The 26,593-nt window shown below is 38.6% G+C and overlaps 1 protein-coding gene across 1 annotated transcript in view; it reads left to right on the forward strand.

Annotated features, from left to right (window-relative positions):
- TMED10 (transmembrane p24 trafficking protein 10) overlaps positions 1 to 22,878 on the forward strand; it is a 43,230-nt gene extending 20,352 nt beyond the window's left edge. The window contains 4 exon segments of the mRNA XM_027844790.1: positions 4,728 to 4,839; positions 9,409 to 9,482; positions 15,418 to 15,544; positions 20,465 to 22,878. Coding sequence (XP_027700591.1) covers positions 4,728 to 4,839; positions 9,409 to 9,482; positions 15,418 to 15,544; positions 20,465 to 20,586 — 435 coding nt within the window. The 3' untranslated portion in view covers positions 20,587 to 22,878.
- Positions 22,879 to 26,593: the final 3,715 nt, after the last annotated feature.

Here is a 26,593-nt window from a genome sequence, read left to right on the forward strand (position 1 = left end):
CTTGATGTCTAAGCAGCCTCAAAATGCCATGTGAGAGATGGAAGAGCCTACTGAATGGAGGGACAGGACATCTCTAGGACATGTAAGAATTCCAAACCATCCATATTAGTTAGCAGGGCCTCAAAGGTAATCAGTTGTCTGACTTCAGATTTAAAAATTAATCTTCAGAGACATGTATGATGCCAGTAGTTTTGTCAGCTTGAGACTATATAGGGAATATAAAAGTGAGGAGACACCTCTGGGGAACTGTGGTCATTATTAGACACACCAATGCTGGTTAGCACATTCCTTGCTAATAAAAGGTACAAGCTTGAGTGGGAATGGAAGGGCTTTTTACCTTGAATTACTTTAAATAAATGTGTGTGTGTTCATGCCTGCTCATATGTGTATAAGTTGTTTTTGGATTTTTTTTTTAAACAACTGTATCCTCCCCAGTTCTTTACTTTCCATGGAACCATCCCTCAAAACAAAAAAAAAGTAAAGTTAGGCAAAATAAACATATTGGCTGTGTCTGACAACATGGGCTTCATTCCATGCCCATAGCTACCTATTTGCTCAGAGGAGGGAAGTGTGTTGTACTGTCTGCTCTGTGGAGTCAAGATTGGTCATTGCACTGATCAGAATTTTGATGTTTTTCACTTTTGCTTCCTTACATTTTTATGTTGGTTGGTTGATAAAGGTCATTGTGTATGTCATTTTTTTTTTAGAAGTTTTGGTTGTCTTTTAGGAAAATTAGGCCAAGACCACCCAATTCATTGCATACACAAAGAATTAACATAGTTGTTGGTACCTTGGAGGTTAAGATTTTTCAGTCCTCCAGTCTAGGTTGTTTTTCTCCCTTTCTGTCTTCTCCCCCACATTCTTCTCTTTCTCTGCTCCTCCCCTCCATAATATATTTCTTGTTTGCTAGATATGTATCACCATATTATCATGTCACATTTTTTAAAAATTAAATTTATATTTTTTAGTTTTCAGCATTCACTTTTATAAGATTTTTAGTTCTGAATTTTTCCCCCTTCCCAAGATGCCATGCAATCTGGTATAGGCTATACATGTACAATCATATTAAACATATTTCCATATTACTCATGTTGTGAAAGAAGAATCAGAAAAAAAGGGGAAAACTACAAGAAAGAAAAAAAAAGAGAGAGAGAAAATAGTATGCTTCAATCTGCATTCGGACTCCATAATTCTTTCTCTGGATGTGGATAGCATTTTCCATCATGAGTATTTTGGAATTGTCTTAGATCATTGCGTTGCTGAGAAGGGCTAAGATTATCAAAGTGGCCATTGTACAATGCTGCTTTTACTGGTACAATGTTCTCCTGGTTCTGCTCACTTCACTTAGTATCAGTTGATATAAATCTTTCCATGTTTTTCTGAAATCTGCCTGCTCATCATTTCTTTTGGAACAATAGTATCCCATTACATTCATATACCACAACTTGTTCAGCCATTCCCCAATTGCATATCACATGTTTTAAAGGAGACCTCTTGGAGTATTTTAGGAAAGCATGAAGGGTATGCTTGTGCCAAATCTGGACTCATCTTAACCTTCATTTATTTGGTTCATTTGTCCCAGGTCAGTGACTTGACTTGGTGAGGAGATTAAATCTCTGTTTAATTTTTTTCCACTCAATAGCATATCCTTAATGCATAAACCATATTCATTTACATTTAAATATTGTTTATCACTATTTAATCATTATCACCTTCCTTAAGAACTAAGCTAGTAAGCAAATCTGAATTTTGTTTTTTATACAAATGTGCTTTGGGGGAGAGACTGTATTTACAGCTTTGGGACTTAGCTGCTAGCTGCATTCAAACTGGGATTTTTACCTCTGTTCAGAATGTAAACATCAGATATCCTTATTCACCTTTTAGAATTTTCTTATTCTTGAGAAGGAGAAAGTGATATCTGGTGAGAACAGGTAGTTTTCTTTGCCCTATCTATATATAAATTCTTAACTTCCTGAACTATTTCCTTAATAAATTTGAACTTTTCTATTATCGATACATTTGATTCTGGGGTGATGGAAGAATGACATTAGTCTGGATCCCAAAGTCTTGCCATTAGGTACTACTAGCTACTATGTAATTGCACAGGCAACTTGTTGTGTGTTTGCCCCTACTACCCAACACCCCCAAGTTGAAGATCTTTCTGATCAGTCAGCAAGCCTTTAAATGAATGAAACAACCCCTGTCCTTAGGAGGGGTAGGGGGTAGAGAAAAGCATATCAATAAACATGATATTTGTGGAACAGTCAAGGCAGTGCTTTCACCTCTTCAAATTGTTATACATTTGCTGGTTTCACAACTTTTATCATGTATCCAAGAGTATGCAGGCTAACCAGTATTCTGAACAGTTTCCAGATTCGTAACTTTGATTGGACTCTAAGCATGCCTCAGATTATTTCAGCGTTCCTTGGTTATGTGAGTGTTGAAGCATAGGGAACTCAAAAGAGATATAACAAAATCTTGGGGTTTTTTTTCAATGAATGTTGCCTAACAAAGGGGGTGGGATGAGAGGAAGCTATCTTTAATGCATTAATAAAAAAATTTTTTTAATGTTTAAATTCATTTTAAAAATTTTTGAATGAAAAATTCTTGCCCTCACTTAGAAAGCAAGCAATAAATATATATTATACATGTGAAGTTATGCAAAAATTTCCATAGTAGGCATGATGAAAAAAAAAAGGCAAGAAAAATAAAGTGGGGGAAAAATGCTTCAATCTGTACTCAGAGTTCAAGTCTTGACTGAGTTTCTATAGTAACTTCTTGAATTAAAATTGACAAGTTTTCTATTTAACAATTTTACTAAATTTATACAAGTAGAATCTTGCTTCTAACAAGTACCACTATAATGTGCAGTTTGATTCAATGAATTGTTATTTCGATGATCTTACTTCAAGCATTAATGACTGAAAAGATGTCTTTAAGTCTCACCTTGACTAGGAGTTCCATAGTCCAAGTAGACAAACCAACAAACTCTGATAAAGCTTTGGTTATCCAGGATGATTCACATTGCAATAGAGGGTCCTTTACCATTTGTTTATCTATGGCTATGTGCTGGTGGCCTTCAAAACAGTGATTGGGGTAATTTGTCTACTATGGCTTAGGCTAAGGACTCTTAACAGCTTGTAGCTATTCTTTAGGGGGAAAAACCACAATAGAATAAAGAGCCATAGCCCTCCTCACTCCACCCTCCCCCCCTCAAAAAAAAAACAACAACAGAGTTTAGAAAGTCTGTCTTCTTGAAATGATAGCTATATCCAATTTCTTTCTTTTGGCCCATCTCTTTTCCTATATTCTGTCCTTTCCTCGGGGCAGGTGGGGCGGTTACCCATCCCTTAGAGGTAAGAATTAGTTCCACAGAGAAAATCTAAGTATCCTTAAAGTTGTTGGTTTTTAACCTGCCTTTTCATGTACTTCTATAGGATTGTTATTTGATTTTTTTCTAATTGAAAATTCTCGCTCTTTTTTTTTTTTTTTTTTTTGGTGAGGCAATCAGGGTTAAGTGACTTACCCAGGGTCACACAGCTAGTATCAAGTGTCTGAGGTCAGATTTGAACTCAGGTCCTCCTGACTCCAAGGCCAGAGCTATATCCACTGTACCACCTAGCTGCTCCTCTTTCTTTTTTTTTCTTTCTTTTTTTTTTTTACAGAACAAGTTTAGACCCAACTATTTCTGTAAAAATGAGATTTTGCTTTAGTACCAAATTTATAGACTCCTAGAATTTCTTCCTCTCCCTTCCCCCATCAATACTGGGTCTCCCTGTCTCTCTTAGGCTTGAAAGTACAGGGACCTCTCATGATCCTGATCTCACTGCTAATTGTCACAGAAGCTTTGACCTACTCTGTATCTGACCTGAGCCACTTCACCCTTTTCTAGGCATCCCAATAGCCTTACACTTCAACCTCATACTAGCACTGCCACCCCCATCCCTGGGGCTTCCCCTGTAGGGCCAGATCCAGTGCAGACACTTGATTGGCCCTTGTCCTACTGCAGCTCAGAACTTCAAACTCAAATAAATTGGTCTCAGCCTTCTCCAATAGCAGGGATTAGATTACAGGTGTGTGCTACCACACCTGGCATACTCCTAAAATTTCAGCATAAGAAAGGAACTCCCCCTGTTCTCCCCACCACCCCCCACTTGAACTCACTAGAGTTATAGGATATTTGACTCCCTAGAAACCTCAAAGTTTTTTTTCCCTGCTTTCCTGCTTTGGGAAGCCTCAATCCCAGGGTACCATTCTAAGTCTGGAGTAACTATATAGGTCACTGGGGAAAATAAAGTTCAGTAGAGAATTTATTAACCATATGACCTTGGCCATGAGTCTTCTCTATAATCTTTGTTGTGTAGAGTAAATAAACTTTTCATATGTCAAAAAAGGCTGGGGAGGGGGATAACTCATGTAATCATATAAAATGGAACAGTGTTACAGCAGCTCTTCAATGTGGTAGGAAAACCTGTGGAAACTCCCAGTCTCAGTATGTAGTATAGTTAGGCTGACAGGACAAAACTGAAATTTTGCAAACTGGAATCTGCCTGGACTTCTTGCCTAAATCTGGAGCCTGTTTCTGGGGATGGTTGGATAAGCCCTAACAAAGACAAGTATGAACTACTTTTCATGGTTATACTTTAGAGATGACAGGGAAGGGTCTCTGCTGCCTGTTGTTCCCTTCCAAAACTGCATTTATCATCTACTCTTATTTTCTTTTGCAGATTACAGATTCAGCTGGCCACATCCTATATTCCAAGGAGGATGCAACCAAAGGGAAATTTGCCTTCACCACTGAGGATTATGATATGTTTGAGGCATGTTTTGAGAGCAAGGGTAAGTGGCCAAAGAAGGTTCTTCCTAGATGGTAGGTGCTCTCCCCAGTTTTGGTTAGTTGTCAAAGAGGCAGGGAACTCCTGAAGGGCTCACAGAAGTTAGTCAGAGCATGAACTTCCTGTGTCCTGGATGGCTGTGAAGAGGAAATGAGATCTGAGCATCTACTCTCGTAAATAGAAGTGAAAGTTAGTCAATGGGGCCTCTTTCCTCACGTGTAGTAACTGGAATTGCTCTACGAGTCCTGTGACGTACCTTAGTTTGTATAGCTAGGCCTGATTTTGATATAGATGTCCAGAAGACAGTACATTCACATTCGAGCACAATTTTTTATCTATAATTTGGAACAAGATTTGATATATTTCTTTCCTTATGTGATAGAACCAGCAACTCCTTCTTGGTCTTGGCTATTTCTGGGTATGAGTGCTTTAGTTGAAATTCTTTTACTTATTTTTTTATCTTTCATTTTGTTTTTCAGTTAGGACATTCATTTCCTCTTCTCCCCCACTTTAACAGAAGAATAAAACCCTTGTAATAAATATGAGTAGTCAATCAAAACAAATTCCTTAATGTCCATGTCCAAAAATGTAAGTCGTTCTGCATCTTGAATCTATTACCTCTCTGTCAGGAGGTGATTAGCATAGGTCAGTCCTCTGGAGTCATGGTAGGCTGTGCTGTGCCTTTAGAAAAAATTTCTTATTGATAATTTTTGTTTTCACACCACTTAGGTTTCCCAAGATAGCTTCATTCCCATTCCCCAAGAGCCATCCCATATGAAAAAAGAAAAAAAAATTTCAGCAGAACTAACCAGCATATCCCCCAAGGATAACATTATATGCAGAGTAGGCCTTGGTTTAAAGACCTTTTTCAGCAACTCTTGCCCCCAAATGGTTAGACTTTTCATTCATTACATTTTCCTAGACTCAGTTGGGAAAGTGGCTCTTGTCCAGTAAGCAGCACATGCAGCTTCATTAAGCAGGTTAGAGTTCCTAGTAGCTCAACCAAGAACTGAGTGCAACTGATCAGCATCAGCCCTGCTTAGCTTGAGAACTAATGGGGATATTAACAATGATAATAGCTTACATTTCTACACATCTTTCCAGATTCCAAGTACTTTACATACATCTTATTTAATCTTCACAACAGTCCTATGAGTAGGTATTGTTATTGCTTGTTTATAGGTACAATAGGAGCTAAATCCCAAAAGAGGTTAAATGCCTTGCTCAAGTCCACACAGCCAGTAAATGGCTGAGCAAGGAACTGCCTGCCATGCACATTTAGTGCTTTTCCCATTGTATCATGCTATGAACTGGCTTTTAGGTAAAGAAATGAAAAACTTCTCTAGTGTTAATATTCCCTCAGTAGTCATATGGCCTATTGCCTACTAAATATTTCCATTTACTTGATCTGTTACCAACTCAAATGTAACATATTTCAAAATTCATTATATTCTTTTTCACACTGGTTATTTCCTGATCTTTCTGTCAATGGTGCCATCTTTTCTTCAGTCATGAGATGCTCAAAATATTGGAAGTCTTCTTGGTCTCCTTCCTCTTCACTGCTTATATCAAGTCTGTCATTAGTTCTATTAATAATTCCTTCAAAGTTTTCATTTTATTTGTTCTTTTTCATTCTCACTTTAACCATGTTAGTCCATGCCCTAATTGTTTCATGACTGGATTTCATTAGCCTCTTAACTTACTACCTTGCTTTAACCCATCCTGCAAACCACTGCCAAATTATTCTTCCTCAAACTACTTTCATCAGCCTCTTCCAACCCTAAACTTGTGATACTGGGATCGTGTTATTCCCCTGTTTAGAAACTGTTAGTGAGCTCACTGATGCATATAGGATAAAGTTAAGGAATTAAAGAATTTTAGACCTGGAAGTCCGCCCTAAGCCTGGAATTTAATGGGTTTTCACTTACTATGTTATTAAGTGTTCTGCAGGGATGTCTTACCTCACCAGCTAAGCTCCTGAAGGATAGGCACTGGGTCCTATATTTATTATGTACTTTACTACAGTACCTATAGTTCTGGGTACATAAGAATTCAACAGACAGTTATTCAGCATTGTGTCAGGTGGTATACTCACAGCAATGGCAAAAAAAAAGGTGGGGGAGTGTACAAGAAAATGAGTTAGAGAAAGCAAAATTTAATGAAAGTTGGAGATGAGGGTGGAAGACACTTTTGGAATGAATGATTACATACCCTACAGAAAACCATTTTTAGATTTGTTACTATCTTCCCTGGCTATTACCTTTTCCTATCTGGTGTCAGGATCTGACACCACGTAGACTAAAGTCTATCTTTACAAACTAATATAATGCTGGAAGAGGTTTTTAAAAGTGGGAAAACACTGGACTTTCTAGGGCCTATGTTATCTGGAACCAAACCTGGCAGAGGGCTGTGGTTTTACTTGTGATTGATTAATGTTGTGCAGTGGCAAAGTGGGAGATGGTGAAAAAAAACTGTTAGGCAGAGGTTATCCTGGGCAGTTGGACCAGGTGCCTTTATGAGCTGCTTAGATTTCATGAATCCTTAAATGAGGAAGGGGAAATGAAAAAAAGCTTTTATATCTCCTATAGGAACTATAGCAATATCAGGGTTGCATGCCTAGGTTTTGGGGAAAAGTCCTTCCAAAGCATCACCAGTTGCTGATGGGATTGGGAGTCAAATATTCAGCTTGGCATTCAAAGCTTTCAACAGTTTTATCTTAGCTTGCCTGTCTTTTATCCAGTGAACCTACTGTTCTAGCCATGCTTGACTCTTTACTGTCTTCTGAACATGCTGGGCTCATTCCCAGCTCTGGACTGTATGCACCCTTCCCTCCTTTCATTACTTCCTAAACCTGTCCCACCTCCCCCAACTTGAGTGTCCTCCCTACTCCTTTCTCAATTCTCTTCTCCCAGATTCTTCTCAAATCTTGACTTCTTCATGAAGTCTTCATTTCCTACGTTGGTCCATTTTGTCCCTCCTCTGACCTCTTTTAGCATTTATTGTTTATGCCACTGATTTTGACAATTAATCAGTGAGATCCTTGAGTGCAAGTATCACATTCCTAGCACATAGGTAATCAGTAAATATTTGTTGAATTTAACTCCACACTATTCCGGGGACCAATTCTTATTTTCAGAGGATATGTTCCTTATAGCTTGGTTGGCTTTCATGGTGTAATGGAGAGAATATTGGACTCAGGCGAAGCCTTGATCCTAGATCATGGATCTAGACCTGGAAGTCAATGAGTATAACCTCCTCATTTTACTGATGAGAGAATTGAGGCCTGGAGAGTTTAAGTGACTTGTCCACAGTCATTCGCATCCATCCTAGTTGTAAAAGGGTAGAGCTAGAATTTGGACTCAACACAGAATTCTCCATTATGCCTGAATGTCAACTCTAAGAGGTGACCTACCTTGCGCGGCTGCTGGAAGAAATCAGGTGAGATAATATATGCAAAGCACTTTTTGCTATATAAATGTGAGTTATTATTTGATGCCTGCAGTGCTTTGTGAGCTGAATTTTAAGGTCTTGGATCACAGAACTTTCTGGTTGCCTTTTCCTTTTCACCTACTTGATAAATGAGGAAAGAATTCCATTTCACCACTCTGGGTCATAGATGAACTTTTTGTTAATATGACCATTGTTTTGTTGATCCCTGCCATCATAAATAGACCTCTTCTTTCTGAAGAACAGAGACCTTCCTTTGCAATGACATCATCTCCATCAGATCAGAGATCACAGAATCATAGATTTCTAGTCAGAAGGGACACTCAAGGCCATGGAGTCCAACCCCCTGATTTTACAAATGAGAAAACTGAGGCTAAGTGACATGCACACTGCTAGTGAGTGTCTGAGACAGGATTAAATGCAGGTTTTCCATGCCCAGTACACCATCCACTTTGCTACCAGGCTGTCTCTATGTCCTTACTTTAAGTTGTTCTAAATTTTAAGGGTTTAATGCTGTATATAAAGAGAGAGAGTTTTCTGTTGTTTTGTGGCCCTAATATCTTGATTTAAAATATTGTGTTGCATGATGGAATCCATGGTCTCTCAGGTTGGTGTCTTTATTGACTATGTTGTATCTAATTCTAAACAATTCAAACCTCTGTGAGTATGACCTCCCTGGGGGAATTTGTCGGTACAGTTCCTTTAGATGAGTAAAATGTATGTTTCTGCCTAAACCCAATGGTCACCACCAGCTATTTATCTCCCACCCTAATTCAAATTGTTTTGACTTTCTAAGCTTTATTTCACATTTCCATAGTCCTGTGTTGTTGTTTTTTCCTCTCCCTCCCTATCCCTCTACCACCAGCTGCAGCATTTTGTGTCCTACACACTTAGTACTGTTTGCCAGTAGCCTGTTCCCTTTGCTTTCCGGAGTCCCACACAGATCCAGGCTTTGTCTGGAGTGCCTGTGATTTTAGGCAAAGACGGGAATTCTCTACAGCTGAGTAGGGGGAGGGACTGCCTGTTTCCCTCTATTGAAAGGGTGGGGGCAAGGAGAGAGAGTGGGTGGGTGATTTCCTGGAATGTTAAATATTCCACACAATGAATCCTTTCATTTCGTTTCCAGGAACAGGGCGGACACCTGACCAGCTCGTGATCCTGGACATGAAGCATGGGGTGGAAGCGAAAAATTACGAGGAGGTACGTCCTACAGTGATACCCAGTTAAGCAGCAGCCAACTATACTACTAGGACTCTGTGACCCACTAAGGCTAAAGTAGGCTGTGCTTTGCCCCGAATACTGTATTTTTCTTAGCAGTCACATGACAACCAGCTGTTTGTAATCTGGTGTCTTAATGATACGGAAAGTTGGTTTAGTAGTCTTGAAAAACATTCCAGGCTTGGTTGTTAGCCAGAGAGACTCGTCTGACAGTCCTTTGGAAATGTTGGGGTGATAAAACCCTCATATGCTTGTCATTAGTTCTCTTGAGGCAGACTTCAAAGGTGCATAGTTCTAATTTTAAAAGTTTTGGATTTGTTCCTGTGTTGAAGTCCAGGGCTGGGAAAAGTGGTTTGTTTTGGCTTTTTGAATGCCAGTAGAGCTGTTTTCTTGGGGGCGTGAATTCAGTGCTATTTAATCTTGAGCAACAGTGCTGTCTGAGACACAAAGGACAGAAATCACTTTTAGTGAAAATAATATTGAACACTAAAGGTGGAAAACTGAAAAATTGTAGGAAAAAAACTAGTTTGGGATTAAGTGATAGTAAGATACTGACATAGAAGTGTGGTAGAACTACAAACAAGTCACTGCACTTGGGGGTGGAGGTTAGGAGAGTGTCCAGTTGCATATAATGAATGAGGCATCACATCATAGAACAAAGGAGCACAGAGATTCATCTCTTCTTATGAGGGCCCAGCTGGGAGACTTTAGAGGTGGCGAAAAGGATTTACTGAAGTAGAAGAGAAACAAGGGAACCACAAGGACAGGAGATATTAGTCTCTAATGAAAGAATATATTTTATTTGGCTGAGCAACACTTTAGGCTATGGAAAAGGAGGAGAACGGGAAGTATAAATTATTTTTGAAGACTATAAACTAAGGAAGCATAGTTCAAAACCACTTAAAGGAATTTGTAGGTGGAGTGTAATAAAGTGACCAGGAGATAAGAGATGAAATAATCTTATCAGAGAAATGATGGGAGCCTCTACTGTTTGAGATTTGTACCTTTGAACCAGACATTGGAAGGGAAATGCCCTGGCATGAATGAGGAATGGAAGTGAACATCTAGTTTTGAAATAGGAAGTAGTCAAGTAGGAATGATAGTTCCTTGAGATGTTTCTGCTTTTTTCTGTCCTGAGCCCCAAATAGTTTGTCCTGCCTAGTGTTCAAATGAAACCACTCTGAGTTATTTGTCAGCAGTAAATCCGAGCAAATGATCCAACAGATGCTCCCTGGAGACACTGGATTGCTTGCTTCTGACTACATTCTGATCAGTAGAAAAGAACAAATTTTATTTCTCACTAAATGGTTTAAGAATAAAGAAAAAGATCTTCTCAAGTCTTCATAATCCCAAAGACAAGGAACTCTTATAAAGTGAGGGAGGAATAGAATGTTTTCTAGTTAGTAGTGAGTGGCTACTTTCTCCTTTTAGTCAGACACTAAATAGGTATCCTCAAAGACATTTAAACTAGCTGACTGTGACACTGTGAAAGTGTAGTAATTTTTCTGCTTAATCTCTTGTTCTGAATTGTAGCAGCTCCCAAGGCAACACTGCTAGATTTTTATAACAACAAGCAACAGGATCTCATCTAGGTTTTTGAATTACAGTTCAGATTGAACTCTTCTTTCTCTCAGCGTGATGGATAGCTATTTTATTAGAATCAAATAATATTTATTAAGTATCCAGTAAGGCTTTTTGTGTAGCAGTTTCCTTTGTTCTTTAAATTAGAAGACCCATAGGTGGTGCCATTCTCTAACATTTTGGTGCCTCTGTACCTCTTGGAATTCCCATAAGCTTTGAGCCTTGTTTGTTAATATTGGGAAGAGGGGCTTAGTGTTCTCTGACCTCCTAGTTAATCCAGCTGGGGAATCCCTAGTAGGAAGCCGCCACTCTTCCTTTCCTTACTTCCTGCTTTGCATGTCTGGCACGTCCTCAACTTCTCCTCAGCCTGTCTTTACGTACTTGGTTACAACATAGCTCAAAGCTTCTGTTTCCCAATTATGAAACTCCTCTGCCCCAATATGGTATACCATTATTGGGGCTCAGGAAAATGGGAACTTAGCAGCAACCAGAGAAGAGGGAGTGGTTTTGTTGTGTCCCAAAGGCTGTGCTTTCATGTTTTTGTGCAGGCCCTGTTGTTCCTTTGTTTAGAGACAACTGTTGCATGCAGTCTTTAGAAATAATGATAGCTCATATTTATAGAACATTTTAAGGTCTAAAAAGCAGTTTTCCTATAACATCATGAGATCAGTAGTGTAAGTATTTTTATCTCCATTTTATAGACAAGGGGAAGTGAGGTTCAGAGTATTTGTGCCTTGCCTAGTGTTACACAGCTAAGTATCCGAGTCTGACCTTGAACCCAGATATATGCTCCTAACAGCCCTGTGAGGTGGGTAATCTCCATTTTATAGATGAGGGAATTAAGGTTCAGAGAAGTTAAATGACTTACCCAAGGTCACACAACAAATTAAAGATCAGGAATTGAACACAAGCCCTCCTAACTCTTAAGTCCATGCTTTTTCCACTCATTATATTGTTACTGCTATTCCTATTTATCGGAACCAAGCTGTGACATTTGCCCCTATTGTGTACTAGAATAAAGTGTGAGGCCGTGAAAAGAGTAGGAGGAATTAACTTTCAGGAATCCACCCAGATCCAGGCTTTGTCTGGAGAGCTCAAGTGTTCCTGAGATGGCTGATGATAGGCCTTAATGTGGGGAGGCATTAGACACAAAGGTCAGAATCTTTTGAGTCTGTTGTTGAAATTTAAGAAGGTGGTATGTGTTTAGGCTTTTAGTTTTCTGATACTCGATACATCTCCCCCTTCTTTGAATTCATACCTTAGCTCTAGGGTTTGAAGGTTATCCATTGATCATCTTTTGCAATCTACTTGCAAGTCCCTTTAGTCAGTCTCCTACATGATCAGATGTCTTGTGGGCCTGTTAGAAAATGAGTTCAGCATAGCTAAGATGAAATACTTAGTTCTCTTGCCTAAAAAGGTACAAAGCTACCCAACTTAATGTTTACAAGGAGAAAGTGTACTTCTGTTTTAAGAAGGATAGCACTTGTTTTTGATTTCTCAAGTTGTTTTTCAAGGAGAGCTTATCCAGGTGTCTGACATTGTCATTAGGTTTGCCTTTCAATACCTTGCCTTTTGCTTGATTCATATGAATTAGCATGTTTCTGGTACTTTAATATATCGGAACGGACACTAATACTGGTCAAGTACATTTCTAGAGAAGATAGTCATTCCTTATCAAGAAAGCATTGATGGAAAAAAATACATTAATTGTTTTAAATTTTAATTCTTATGCCCTCCACCCCCAATCCTGATGGCTTCTCTGGATGTGTCTTTTTTTTTTTTTTCCCCTTTAGTCAGGCAATTGGGGTTAAGTGACTTGCCCAGAGTCTCACAGCTAGGAAGTATTATGTGTCTGAGGTCGCATTTGAACTCAGGTCCTCCTGACTCCAGGGCTTGTGCTCTATCCACTTTGCCACCTAGCTGCCCCTTCTTTCAGCAGTTTTAATGCTAACATCCTGCTTGTGGGCTCCGCAAGAAAATATAATTATAGAACACATGACAGAAACACAGTTTCTTGGTTTGAACAACATCTGAGGACTTTCCATAACTGTCTTTCCTAGTGTACTTAGCAGGGAAGGAGGAACTATTGTTCTAAAACACCGGGACCAAAATCTGATATTCCAAATTTCATTTGAGATATGAACATTTGCAGAATTAATTTTGACACCATTAATTCTTAACACCCAGTAGACAGGCCTTTGCTTTGTTTTGCTTTCCCCAGACACAGGTAAACGTGCATGGATTTTGTCTGTAAGTATATTTTGTTCTTGTCTTTGTGAGGTTGGGCTTGTGTAGTTAACACTGCTGTGGTCTGGAATCCATCATAAGAACGTTCTGCCCCTTTCAAAAGTCAGTTACAGACTGATGTAATGCTTTCATTAAATCTGGCTTGTCACAAAGAAATTTTTTTCTTAGGTCTTGATGCTACGTGAGGGAAAAGAGCTTTATAAAACTTCAGTGTGAAATCTAGAGACTTTCAAGCCGTCTTCACATATCCTCTTTAAGAAACTATTTTTTAAGGAATTAACACCTTTCTTTGGTAGAACTACTTTCATATAGTTTGTGCTGAAAATACCTTAGATTAACAACATCAGTAGTAATTGAGAAGGCTTTGATTTTGGACAATGAAGAGCTCTACTTTTGCTAATTTAGGGAGGTGAGAAGAGGGGAGGTGTTACCTAGATAGATAGTTTCAACAACTAATGAGTAACTTCTGTGGGGAGGTAGTGTGGTATAATCATAGGCTCAAGTCCCAACCTATTTGTCAGTCATGTGACCACAGGAGAGTTACTTAACTTAAATTTCTTCAACACAATGCAAAATTTAATAGCTCTTTATTGAATTTTGTTGCCGAATTGAATTCTCCATGGCATAAATCTTTAGTTTGCTTCAAGGCTTTAACAAGCACATCAGTTCATCTTTTGTACTTTGATTCACTATCTTAAGGCTGTATCTTTGGCGCTAGGTGTCTGGGATTGGCCTCTCGGCTACAAGTCTTTCCCCACTTCAGGCCATCTTCTACTCTATTCTCACAGTGATCTTCCTAAAGTGTGGGACACACACACTCTCACTCTCATATTCTCACTCATATACACTCACTCTTACACTCATTCTGTCTCTGTCTCTCAAATAAACGCCAGTGAGCTCCCTATCCACCTCCAGGATCAAATATGAAGTCCTTTGTTTGACTTTCAAAGCCCTTAAAATAACCTGCCCCTTATACTGCCCCACATATTCTGAGATCCAGTAATACCGTCCTCCAAGACACTCCATCTCCCAGCTCAGGGCATTTTCACTGTCTGTCTCACCTCTACCTCCTGGCTTCCGTCAAGTCCCCGATAAAATCTCACAATCTAGGAAGCTTTTCCTGAGCCTTCTTAATTAATCCTTGTACCTTCCCTCTGTTGATTACTTAAAATTTATCCTTTATAGAATTGTTTGCATGTTGTCTCCTCCGTTAGATTGTGAGCTCCTTGAGGGTAGGGACTGTCTTTTGCCTTTCTTTTTATCCCCAGCCCAGTACATGACATGTTGTAGGTGCTTAATAAATACTTATTAACTGACTAGTTTTTCTTCCAAAACTTGGTTTGGCTTAACATTGTTATGGTAGTGAATATACTATACCAGGTTTTCTCTTGCTTTTCCTTTCCTTTAAAAAAAATTACCTCGCTACATGTGTTTCCTTAGCATGTGAGGAAGTGAATGGTCTTATTGATGTCACATATCCTGTCAAAGCACACTTTTTTTTTCTTTGTATAGGTCCTGTTATAATGTTTCAAATGGCATAATACATGTAATAAAGTGCTTGCAAAGCTGAAAGTTCTACATAAATGTTAGCTACTGCTATTCATATGGACTTTTAATAAAAAGTTACATAAGCTGCTCTGGGGAGGGAGAACAAGTAAGAGGCTTAGGTTAAGGATATGCTAGGATAGTGGTAGAGCGTAATTGAGTATTAATTCATTGAGAAAACATTTATTAAGAAATCCTTTATATGTCAGGTTATTAAGAAATCCTTTATATGTCAGGCATCTATACATGCTAGGCTGTGGAGATGCAAAGACAAAAATAAAACAGCTCTTGCCATCTATTGGAGTCAATCAATGCAGTCCCTACTGTGTGCCAGTGTACTGTGCTAGATGATTGAGGAGATTTTTTTTTTTTGAAGTTTTACATTACTATAGTCAATAAACTTGGTAATCATTATTATTATAATTATTTTAATCTGAAAAGGTTGTGCATTTTCTTGTATTTTAAGTAGGAATGTTTTATTCTTCAGAGTTGATTTGGGTAGACGGTACTGTATCAACCAGTCCACTGTTCATTTCTTTCCCAGATTGCAAAAGTGGAAAAGCTAAAACCCCTGGAAGTTGAGCTTCGACGCCTGGAGGACCTTTCAGAATCTATTGTTAATGATTTTGCCTACATGAAGAAGCGAGAAGAAGAGATGCGGGACACTAATGGTCAGTAGTAGTTAGCTTTTCCCCTGGGGTATCTTCTAGAACTTTCAGTGTTGGTCTGGGACTTAGCAAAACCTCACAAAATTCACTGTGCCAGCTATGATGAAGTAAAGGAGTTCACTTCTCACACTTTTATTTGCTACATGTGAACAAGTAGGATTCACAAGTAGGAATTTTGCCACTTAGACATTTTGATTCACTTTAAAGTCTTTTTCCTTCTAATTGTTATAAACTTGGTCATCTAGTTTATTGCAAATCAAATTGATAGTAGTAGAATCAGTATACAATGATTATTGTATTTCTAAAGATTTTACAGATTTTTTTCTTGTTTCTTATATCACAGTGTGAAAGAGAGTAATATGGAGGATAAAAATCTTAGTCGTTATATAAATCAGGGAAGACTTCGCAATAACTTGCATTGAATTTTGAGTGTATTTCTAACACAGCCAATTGGCTGCTCTGTCTGTTCCAAGTATAGGCTCATCTCCCTTCTACTAGAGTAAGTGAAAGGCACTTGAGAAATGCCTCTCCACAATCAGGTTGTTAAAGAAGATGAAGAGTTCCCCTATATAAGAAACAAAACAAAAATGGAGGTGGGGCTTCAGTGGAGGGAAAAGGGACCTGAAGTAAAGGGAGGGGAACTTGACCCTTGTCTGTAAGTTAAGAGAGTAAAAGAATGACACTTAATGAAGCGAGGGAAGAAAAAAAGGGCTGGTGGACATTGTATTTAAAATATAATTTTAGGGTCTTCCTAAGGTGGTAACTGGATGCTCTGAGGAGAAAGAAGCTGTTTATAGTCCAAAGAATGATATTGTAGAGCCGCAAAACCTGTGAAGAAATCATCCTGTAAGAGTAAAGAAGATAGAAAAAAATTGTGGTGATTGGTGACTCCCTGCACAGGGATTCTGAGGAAGCTTTTGACCTGATAACAACAATAGAAAGGTCTGTTGTCTTTCTGGGGCAGAGATCCAAGGCATAACTAAGAATTTTCCAAGATTTACAAAAACCAGTGACTGGTATTCACTTCCAATGATTCACTTGGACACAGATGATACTGCCAGAAGAGACCTAAAATGTATTGCCAAAGCTTATGTTCTCTATATATTTTAGAAATGAGGCCCTTATCAGAGACAATGGTTGCATTTTCATCAGTGCTGCCTGTTGAAAGTCAAGGAGAGAGAAGAGAAAACTGATTTGGGAAGTGAATATGTCTGAAATGTCTGAGAATGGGATTTAAATTTCTGGAACATGGCATAAAACATAGGGATGGTGGACTCCTGGTCAGGGATGAAGTATACCTAACAAAGGCTGGCAAGAATGTGTTATACAGTAGCAACAACATTGTATTGAAAACAGCTTTGGAAAACTTAGTAATTCTGATCAATGCAATATGACTCTGAAGGACTAATAAGGAGGCATTCTATTTACTTCCTGATAGAGGAATGAGGCAAGTGTGTAGATTTGTTTTGCTTTATGCTTATGTTACAAGGCTTGTGTTTTTCTTTTTGTATTTGGGTGAGGGCATATGGGAGTTAGAGGAGTTAGTGATAGGGTCACCCAAAAAAGGGGGTCAAGAAGCATTTTTTAAAACATATGGAAGATTAACTGAAAGATGTTTAAAAAACACAGACAAGCAGGACATTTTTGAAAGTAACATGTTGAATTGACATATGAAGAGTATATTTACCAAGTATTGTGCAGATGACATCAAAAAAGCTTCAAGTAAAAGATGGATGAAATAGAAAACTGCCTAACTATAATCCTTCAAACATGATACTATAGAGCATAGCTCTAAAGGAAGAGGAAAAGCAGTTGTAATACATAGAAGTGTACAAGAAACACAAATCCAAGAAGGGAGCCAATAGTAAAATGCTTGTTCTCAAAAACAACTTATACAAATGCCCAGAGTTTTGGCAGCAAGCAAGAGAGGAATTAAAAATCCTAATGCGAGGTAGGAAATTTGACCATATAGGTACCACTGAGACTTTGTGGAATATAATCTGTGACTAGAAATATGGCCTTGGATGGATTTTACCTTATTTGAATGAAACATGATATGTAAAAATGTTAGCACTTTGTATTAAGAGGGGACGTTTGTGAAGTAATCCAAGAAGCAGTGGATGGCACTTGAGCGAAGATCAGAGAGACGAAAAACAGACACAATTTTATCATGGGACTATGCTGTATGTTGCCTGGATGAAGAATTCAGAAGCTTGGCAAGTAACCATGATAGAGTGGTGATAGGAGACTTCAGTTATCTAGACATCTTATGGTACTCCCTCTCTACCAAAAGACAGAGGAACCAATGACTTTCTGACTTGCCTTAATAATAATTTCATCCTTCAAAAGATGGGTGCCAGCAAGGCTAAGTTTTATCCTGGATTTGGTTCTCATTAATTAACAGGGAGGAATTAGTTGCTCGGCGGGAATGATAGGTGAACCTCAAGGAAAAGTGACAGCTATCCTGGGCATAGGCAACTTAAAATTTAAGAAAGCAGATTTCTAAGGGTTTAGAGAAAGGATAGGCAGGATCCTATTTCTACAGGGGAAGTTAGCTCAGGAGAGATAGGAAACTCAAGAATGAATTTCGGAAGACATAATGGGAACTAATTCCATTGAGAAGGAAAAATGGAAAGTATCTGAAGGGAGATAGTCGTGTATGCCCAGAGAACCTACAACTTAATTTGAAAGCATGTACAAAAGATAGAAGCAGGAATGTGTAACTGATTGAATATAATAGTGTAGTCCAATAAAACTGATGTTGGGAGGTTTAGAGCTCAAAATGAACTAAGGCTGTGAGGGAAGGATAGGACAGGACAAAGGTTTGAGAGTTTTTTAAGATTTTTAATGGGGCAATGATCAAAGAGCAAAGAAGGGTTAGGTCCCTGCTCCAGATGGATGGATGAGAGTTGACAACAGAAAGCAGAGCTACTTCATTCTTGTTGTAGTTTCCATGCCAAGTAGAATAGTCTTTGCTCTGGAAACAAAAGTTGCTATCAAGGATTGGCTACCCAAGATAAGAAAAGAGATAATAAGAGAGCTCTTAACTAACCTTGATGGACTCAGATCTCCTAATCCAAATCATATCCTCTGGTACTGAAAGAACTGGAGGTTGTTATTGCTAAGCTGTTGTCAGTGATCTTTAAAGGGATGTGGAAAATGGGAGTGGACTGGCAGATGGGAGAAGGGCAAATGTCCCAATTTTTTCAAAAAAAGGGAAGAGAACAGGTCCTGTAAAGCTCAGGCCAATGAACTTTGAAATTCTAGAACAGATCATTAAAGATCATTAGTGAACTCCAGAGAAGGAGTTGGTGTATGTACAGCTAGTTCTGGCTTAATATAAGTAGAGCATTCCTGCTCCTCCCGCTCGAAGGGCTCTGAATGGCCACACCTCCGAGGTTGTGGAGCTAGGACCCCTAGCACTGGGCTGCATGTCCTCAGCCCCTGCCCCACCTGTCAGATTTGTGTAGTTTGAATTTATGTAAAGTGAGATCTCTCTCTGTCTCTTTCTTTCTCTGTATGTGTATATGTATAAAATATTATATCACACACACACACACACACACACACACACCAGCATGGGTTCATCAGGAATAAATCATACCAGATTAATCTTAATTCCTTTTTTTCTTCAGAGTTATTAAACTAGTAAATGAGAGGAATACTGTAGATATAGTTTACCTGTATTTTAGCAAATTATTTGATGAACTAGCTTATGGTATTCTTGTGGAAAAAGGTTTAATATTTCTACCAATGACTTGGATTAAGGCTTGTTCACCACATTTGTAAGTGACATAAAAGTGGGAGGGAGGGCTAACATGCTAAATAATAGGATCCAAAAAAATCTTTACAAGCTAGAACATTGTGCTAAATCTTAGGGATATGCTTGGGTTCAAAAAAATTGTCACAAGTACAAGATGGGGACACACAGTTGGCAATTTGTCTGAAAGATCTCTGAGAGTGATTAGTGAATTGTGATCTCAATAGGAGTCATCATTGTGATATGGGAACTAAAAAGTTAATGCATTCTTGGACTGCATTGAAAGGCATTGCTTTCAGGGATAAGGAGGTGATAATGCTCCTGGAGTCAGATTTCCATGATCAGAGTAATCTGGAGTTTGTATTCAGTCTGGGAAGCCATAGTTTAGGAAGGACATTGATTAGCTGCAGGATGTCCAAAATGGGGCAGCTAGGATGAGAATGACCTTGACTCCATGTCATAAAATGAGAAGTTGAGGAAACTGGGCATGCTTAGAGACTACTAAGGAAAAGACATGATAAATGTCTTCAGTTATCTGAAAGGCTGTCATGTGGAAGAGGAATTAAACTTGTTTTACTTGGCTCCAGGGAGTAGACTGAGAACAGTCGGCATTAGGTTCAAAGAGGCAAATTTTGGCATGATATCCAGAAACACACAGTAGAGCAGTCCAGAAGTACAATGGGCTGCATCTAGAGGTGGTCAATTCCCTTTCATTGGAGGTCATCAAGCAAAGATTCTATGACCATTTCTGGTGTGTTATAATGGGGCATCTGGGTGTCATTGAACAGAGAGAAACTAGGTGGCTCAGTGGATAGAGCACTGGGCTTGCAAATGTTTTGATTCCTTCTTCCTGGGTATGGATTGGATTGAGGTCCCTTCTAACTTTGTGTTTTGTATTTTTGTTTTTTCTTTGTATCCTGAGCACTTTAGCACAGTCTGTGGCACATACTAGGTGCTTGATATGTTTTTTTGATTAATTATTATTATCCCTTTTTATATATTAGGTAATTGAGATTAAGTAATTAATTTAAAAATCACCTAATTAGAGATAGCAGAATTTAAACTCTTCTTTGAGTCTTTTGCATAGTTCAGCCAACTGAGCTTTTCTACTTCCATTTCCAGAAAGACATGTTAACAGCTTTGTTGTTTTTTTTTTCTTTTAGAGTCAACAAACACCCGGGTCCTGTACTTCAGTATCTTTTCTATGTTTTGCCTTATTGGATTGGCCACCTGGCAAGTTTTCTATCTTCGACGTTTCTTCAAGGCCAAGAAGCTGATTGAATAATGAGGCAATCCTTTCCCACCCTGTCTTGCAGCCAGGAGGACAACACTGGGACATGCCTGGCCTGAGCCACACCACAGACAGCACATTCTATCTGCTGACCCTGGAGTTTTCTTGTCAGGACTGGCCTCATTTGGGGTGGGGGGAATGGGGAACCACCTAGACTCCAATATAGGCCAATAAGGGAGACTCTTTTTAATTTGTTGGGTATTTGGGGGTTGGGCTGGTTTTGCAACATTGGAACTATCATTAAGGCCACCTATGATAAGAAATAGGTCTCCCAGATGCTGAAGCCAGCATTGCCACTGGGTTTCCTTAGAATGATCTGTTTGAACCATGTGACTTCTTTCCTTTTCCCACCCACCCGTTGGCTTAGACTTCCACTCTAGTTCTGTCACCAAGATTTGTATGACCATATTGACCTTTCTACAGAATGACTTGCTGTGTTCTGATTGTCCTGTTTGTTTTTCTTCTTTGAGGTTACTTTAGCAGTATGACCATTGCCTTTTAGCTGGAATTGAATTTGGTTGGGTGGCTTCAAGTGATATAAAAATCCAAGAGCTAAAGGAAAGATGAAGGATAAGATTCCTGATAGGGCTCGAACTTGGAGCAGTAGTTCCATAAAAATTCAGAGCTGGATATAGAACTAAGCTTTATATGCTCAGCCTCCTAGATTTCTTCATGTAACCTACAGAAGCAAAATTGAATAACTTTTCTTACCTTAGTTATTTAGTTTTCGTATTTTTATGCTGTGTTTAGGAATTTGGTTCAGTGAGGTGTAAAGTTGTACAACTGGGAGCATCATGAATAAAGTAGGTCCCAAAAATACATGGTGTGAATGCAGGGCCAAAAATCAGTGTGGGATTGAAGAGTAAGTAGAGGCCATTGTCAAGTGTGTTTATGTATGTCAGTCTGTATAAGGAAGGATGTGCTGACCACGTTCTTATGGTTAGAAAAAATAGATACTGTTTTTTCATTTTGAAATAGGATTTCTCAGTTGATCCTGGGTTAGGAGGAATTTGCCCTTTATGTTGTTTCTTCCAGAGACTATGTAACTTGCCCAAAGTTATACATCTTCCAAGCATTTTTAAATAATTGGGAATTTTGAGGATTTGTAGCTCCTTTGTAGGCTTATTTTGTCTTGGCAAACCAGTTTTCTAGTTAAGATTTCTTATGTAGCAACTGGAAGAGCTGTCCTCAGTCATGTGATTGATTCTCTTTATCTTATATGAGGAGTAGAGTATATGAAAGAATTGAGATCGAAGCCTGAGATACCAGGAAGGGGACTTACTTAAAAGAAAGGGAAATTGAACAGTGTTCGACTGGATAAAATGACAATTGTTGAAGCTCTTTGGGACCATTTGTGTGAATTCCCCTTTTCTGGTTTTTCAGAACTAGTGAAGCATCGCCATCTGCTGGTAAAAGCTATGAGTTTCTGCTCCTGAAAATCCAGCTGTGCTAATATCAGCCTCAGTGTAGCAAAAAATCCACAGTAAAAGTAGTCATTAATCATCTACAATATTACACATGGGACTTTCTGGGGCTAAATGTCAGTGTCCAGAAGGAAGAGGAAAAAAAAGCAAATGTCTGTCTGAGTCACTTTCCAGAGAAGTTTCAAGGTGAAATGCTAGTATATACCATCAGGGCTCCCTACCGAAGCAAAATATATGACAAACTATTCACTACCATTCTCTGCTTGCAATATCCTTCTTTCTTGTCTTAGCCATGGTAATCACTGAGGTAATTATGATATCATTTGACAAAATGTCTTTCTGTGAATTTGTAATACAGGCAGAAAAGAGAAATCTTCATTTTATTAACTCTCTTTCCACAGTTACTTTAGAACCCTCAATTTGTTTGTGCAATTTGAAATTCTGTTTCATGTTTGCTCCCTTTTTAAACCATGCTGGAACTTTCTTCAGAACCCACTGCTTTTATTCTAAAGCTAATTAATACTCTGTTTGCTTTTATCTAAAAAGAATTAATTTGTGTTGAAAGACTGGTGCTAGACTAAGTCTGCTTAGAAAACAAGAGCATATTGAGTTCTCTGCTTTCTCTCTTATGAGTATATTATTCAAAATGACTTCTATAATGTAAATGAGGTGGTAAGGTTTACAGTAAGCTTTACTTGTACCATGGTCATAAATTAAATGCAATTCTTGTCATAAAGCTGTTTTCACACAACTTGTTTTATAGGAAAGAAGCATGTGGGATTTGTACAGATTTACCTGTAAGTATTGGATTGGGTATTTTTGTGTAAATTTTCTGAAATAAAGTTTAGGGGAAACCATTTTACTTGTGTGTTTATGAGTGTAGTATATATCTTTGCCAGAGTTTATATGGTTTTATTTTTGTGAGATTTCCTCGCTTGTAATGGGGCACATATACATACATACATACATGTTTATATGGATTATTAAGGAGAAAAGTATTGCTTTCTAGCTAGGCTGAGGAAGATAACTGTAGGTGAGCTACTAACCATTGAATGATGACGCCATCTGCTGTTAGAACAGATAGATCACACTCCTCAGAATCTGGAAACATTAACCCTGCTCTAGATGCAGTAAAACCAGTGAACATAGGTGTTGAAAAGTTCTACCTGCATTATTACGTATGATATGACACTATATTGTGTTACCTGAAAGGCTCAACTGATACCCTTTAAGCTGAATTTTCACTTCAGAAAAGTTCTCATGTGAATTATTGCTAGAGGCTTTCTTTTCTCTTCCTGCCCAAGTAACAGCCCCAAAAAAGGCACCCCCAAATTATAACCACACTTGGAGTTCACCTCTGGAATGAGTAGTCTGTGGCAGCTAATGTTACATTCCCTAGCAAGCAAAAGATAGTTTACCCTCATTTACTGTAATAAAGCATTTTTGAAGTCCTTCCCTTAACAATAATCTTGGGAATATGCATGTTCACTTAATCTCTCCTTAAGATCAGATAATAGAAGTTATACATAACCATTAACAAACTTAGAAAAGTTTACTGATGGGTAGATAGTTCCGTATCTGATTACTGTTCTTACATAAGGAATAACTCAGTATAGTTATTCCTGCTCAGTTTTTTCTAGTATAGGCAAAGATACTTTTGATGGTGGTGGATTTGCAGTTGTATTCTCTATTAATCACAGCTAATGCTTCACAATTTTCAGTTAACACATTTGATGGGCTGTTCAAATAGAAGACTAGTAAGTAAAGGTTCTTTTTTCCCCCCTTTTCCATGTGAATTTGCAAAACTAATGGAAGGTAATTTCCAGGCTTTCAGCAAGCCTATCTCTGGATTATGTATCTTTATAAGCTTTTGACTGTGGGTAAATGCAGTTATTTCACTTTCTTTTGGTGATTGAAATCCATATTGCCTTGCCCCTGACGAGTCTGAACATTGCACAAACTAGAACTTGACCTTTAGAAACGTCTAAAATGTAAATTTTCCTCCTTAGACCTCTTGAAGCTAAATCATTCCACTCCTACACCAAAGTATTAGCGTAAATTATACCATTCCCTCCGTCTATCATTTATTCTTACCCAAACTCAGACTTTTAGATAATTTTTAAACTTAGACTTTTAGTTTTCACTTTAGTATGATTTGTTATTGTTCAGTCGTTTCAGTTGTGTCTGACTCTCATGACCCCTATGTGGGGTTCTCTAAGCAAAAATACCGGAGTGGTTTGCCATTTCTTTCTTCGCTCCTTTTACAGATGGGGGAAACTGAAGCATGCAGGGTTAAGTGACTTGCTCAGGGTCACACAGCTAGTAAGTGTCTGAGGCTGGGTTTTAGCTTGGGTCCTCCTGACTCCAGACCCAGTGCTTTGTCTACTGAATCACCTAGCTGCCAATCTTTAGTACTATAGCATGGTCATATCTTAGAGAACAAGATAGAGAAGTATGGACTGAATGGTGGAATAGGCAGGTAGACATATAGCTAGTCAAACAAACATACCCCAAAACAAGTACCAACTTAGAGGGAGCTTTCATAGTGTTCTATCCTTGGCCCTGTTCTGTATATTAACACTTTTTTCAGTGACTTAAAGACATTGAATCTGTGCTTAGTGAATTTGTTGAAAAGGCTGGGATGGCAAGATGATTAATATATGGCAGAATCATAACTCAAAAAATTATTTAAAACTTGGCAATTATCCCCCCCCCAAGGGAAGAGTTTAAAGTGACTGAGAGGGGTGATGAAGAGAGAATAAATTTTCTCACTTTTTTGAAAAGCAAAATCAGATTAAAATTAGGTATTTAAAACCAATTATGGTTTTTCCACTATACCATACAACCTAATGTTACCTAGGGGTCATGTCAACAAGCATTTATTAAGCATTTACTATGTGCTTGGCACTGTGCTATGTGCTGAGGATACAGAGAAAGGCACCCCCCAAAAAAAATTGCTCTTAAGGAGCTCACAGTTTAATGAGGAAGACAACATGCAAACTATGTACAAAAAAAGAATACATACAGTTGGTATAAGTTGAAGGAAAGGCACTTCTCATTAAGGAAGATCAGGAAAGACTTCTTGCATAATGTGGGATTTTAGCAGAAAACTGAGTTTCCTGTTCAAGATGCAGCAGGGATGCGAACGTCCCTAGATTGTAGTAGACATGGAAGTTAATAAAATGTAAGAAGTTTGGAAAGGTAGAAAGGGCCCTGATTGTAAAGGACTTTAAAGGCCAAACAAGATTTTATATTTAATCCTGTAGGTAATAGGGAGCCAGTGGGGTTTTGAGTATGGGCATGTAATGTCAGACTTGTACTTTAGGAAGACCCTTCTGACAGCTAAATGGATGATGAACTAGAGTAGGGAGAGACTTGAAGAAGGGAGACCAAGCAGACAGCTATTGCAATAATCCAGGTGTGAGATGATTAGAATTTGCACCAGTATGACAGCTATGTCAGAAAAGGGAGTATGTGAGAACTCTTAGAATGGTGGAATTGACTGGACCTGGCAACAGATTGGATATGGAAGGTGGAGTAAAGAGTCAAGGATAACACTCGGTCTTGAACACAGGTGACTGTGAGGATGGTGAGAAGTTTGGAAGCAGGGAAGGTTTTGGGTTGAGGGGAGTAGGTTGTTTTGGACATGTCAAGTTTAAGATGTCTATGGGGCATTCAGATTGAGATGTCTTGGGGGTATTGGGAGATGTGAGACTGTAGATCAGGAGAGATTTGAGCTGGATAAATAAGAGGGGGTAACTTTCCCTAGTCACACAGCTAGTGTCAGAGCTGAGACAGCAGCCTAGCTTTCTGGCTTGAAATTTAGTTTTCCATTACACCAAGTAACGGTTCAAATTGGGATAGGGATAGGGACACTCCTGCTGTATTCTGTGTTTGATCAGACTACATCTGAAGAACTATGTTTCATTCTGGCGGCTACACTTTAAAAACATCAGTAAAAGATGATGAGATATGAATGAGAGAAGATGAGAACTGAAGGAACTAGGGATTGTTACCCTCCAGAAGACTTTTGAGGTCATGATAACCCCCTACTAATATCTGAAGGGCTATCATGACTAGAAGATTCCCAAGACCCCTTCTAGATCTTCAGATTCAGGGAGAAATCTTGATTCTAGAGAACTGGTAATGAAACATTTCCCACCTGAGACATTTACTAACTCTGTGACCCTGACTTTCAGAGTTGGGCTGTACCTCAGTCGCTAGCTATCTAGTCCAGCAGATACATGGAAAAGAATTTCACAACAAGAAATCATCTAACCTTTTCTTGAAGACCTGTGATCAGGGGGAAATACTTTGAAACAGTTCTTTTGGATAGCTTTAATTGTTGGGAAAATGCCTTTATATCAAATCTAAATTTGCCTCTTGCAACTTCCCCTCATTGCTTCCAATTCTGCCCTATGAGGCCAAGCTAGGTAAGTCTAATCCCTCCCACACACCCCCATCCCACTCTAGTTTATTTCTCAACTAGGGCCCTTTCTACCTTTTCAATTTTTTCTTACATTTCATGTAGTTCCTCCAACAGAACTCTGGGCCCTTCACCTTGTTCTCTCCATCTC

This window comes from Vombatus ursinus, unplaced genomic scaffold (assembly GCF_900497805.2).
Source record: "Vombatus ursinus unplaced genomic scaffold, bare-nosed wombat genome assembly UNPS02014945.1, whole genome shotgun sequence".
Classification (NCBI taxonomy): Eukaryota; Metazoa; Chordata; class Mammalia; order Diprotodontia; family Vombatidae; genus Vombatus; species Vombatus ursinus.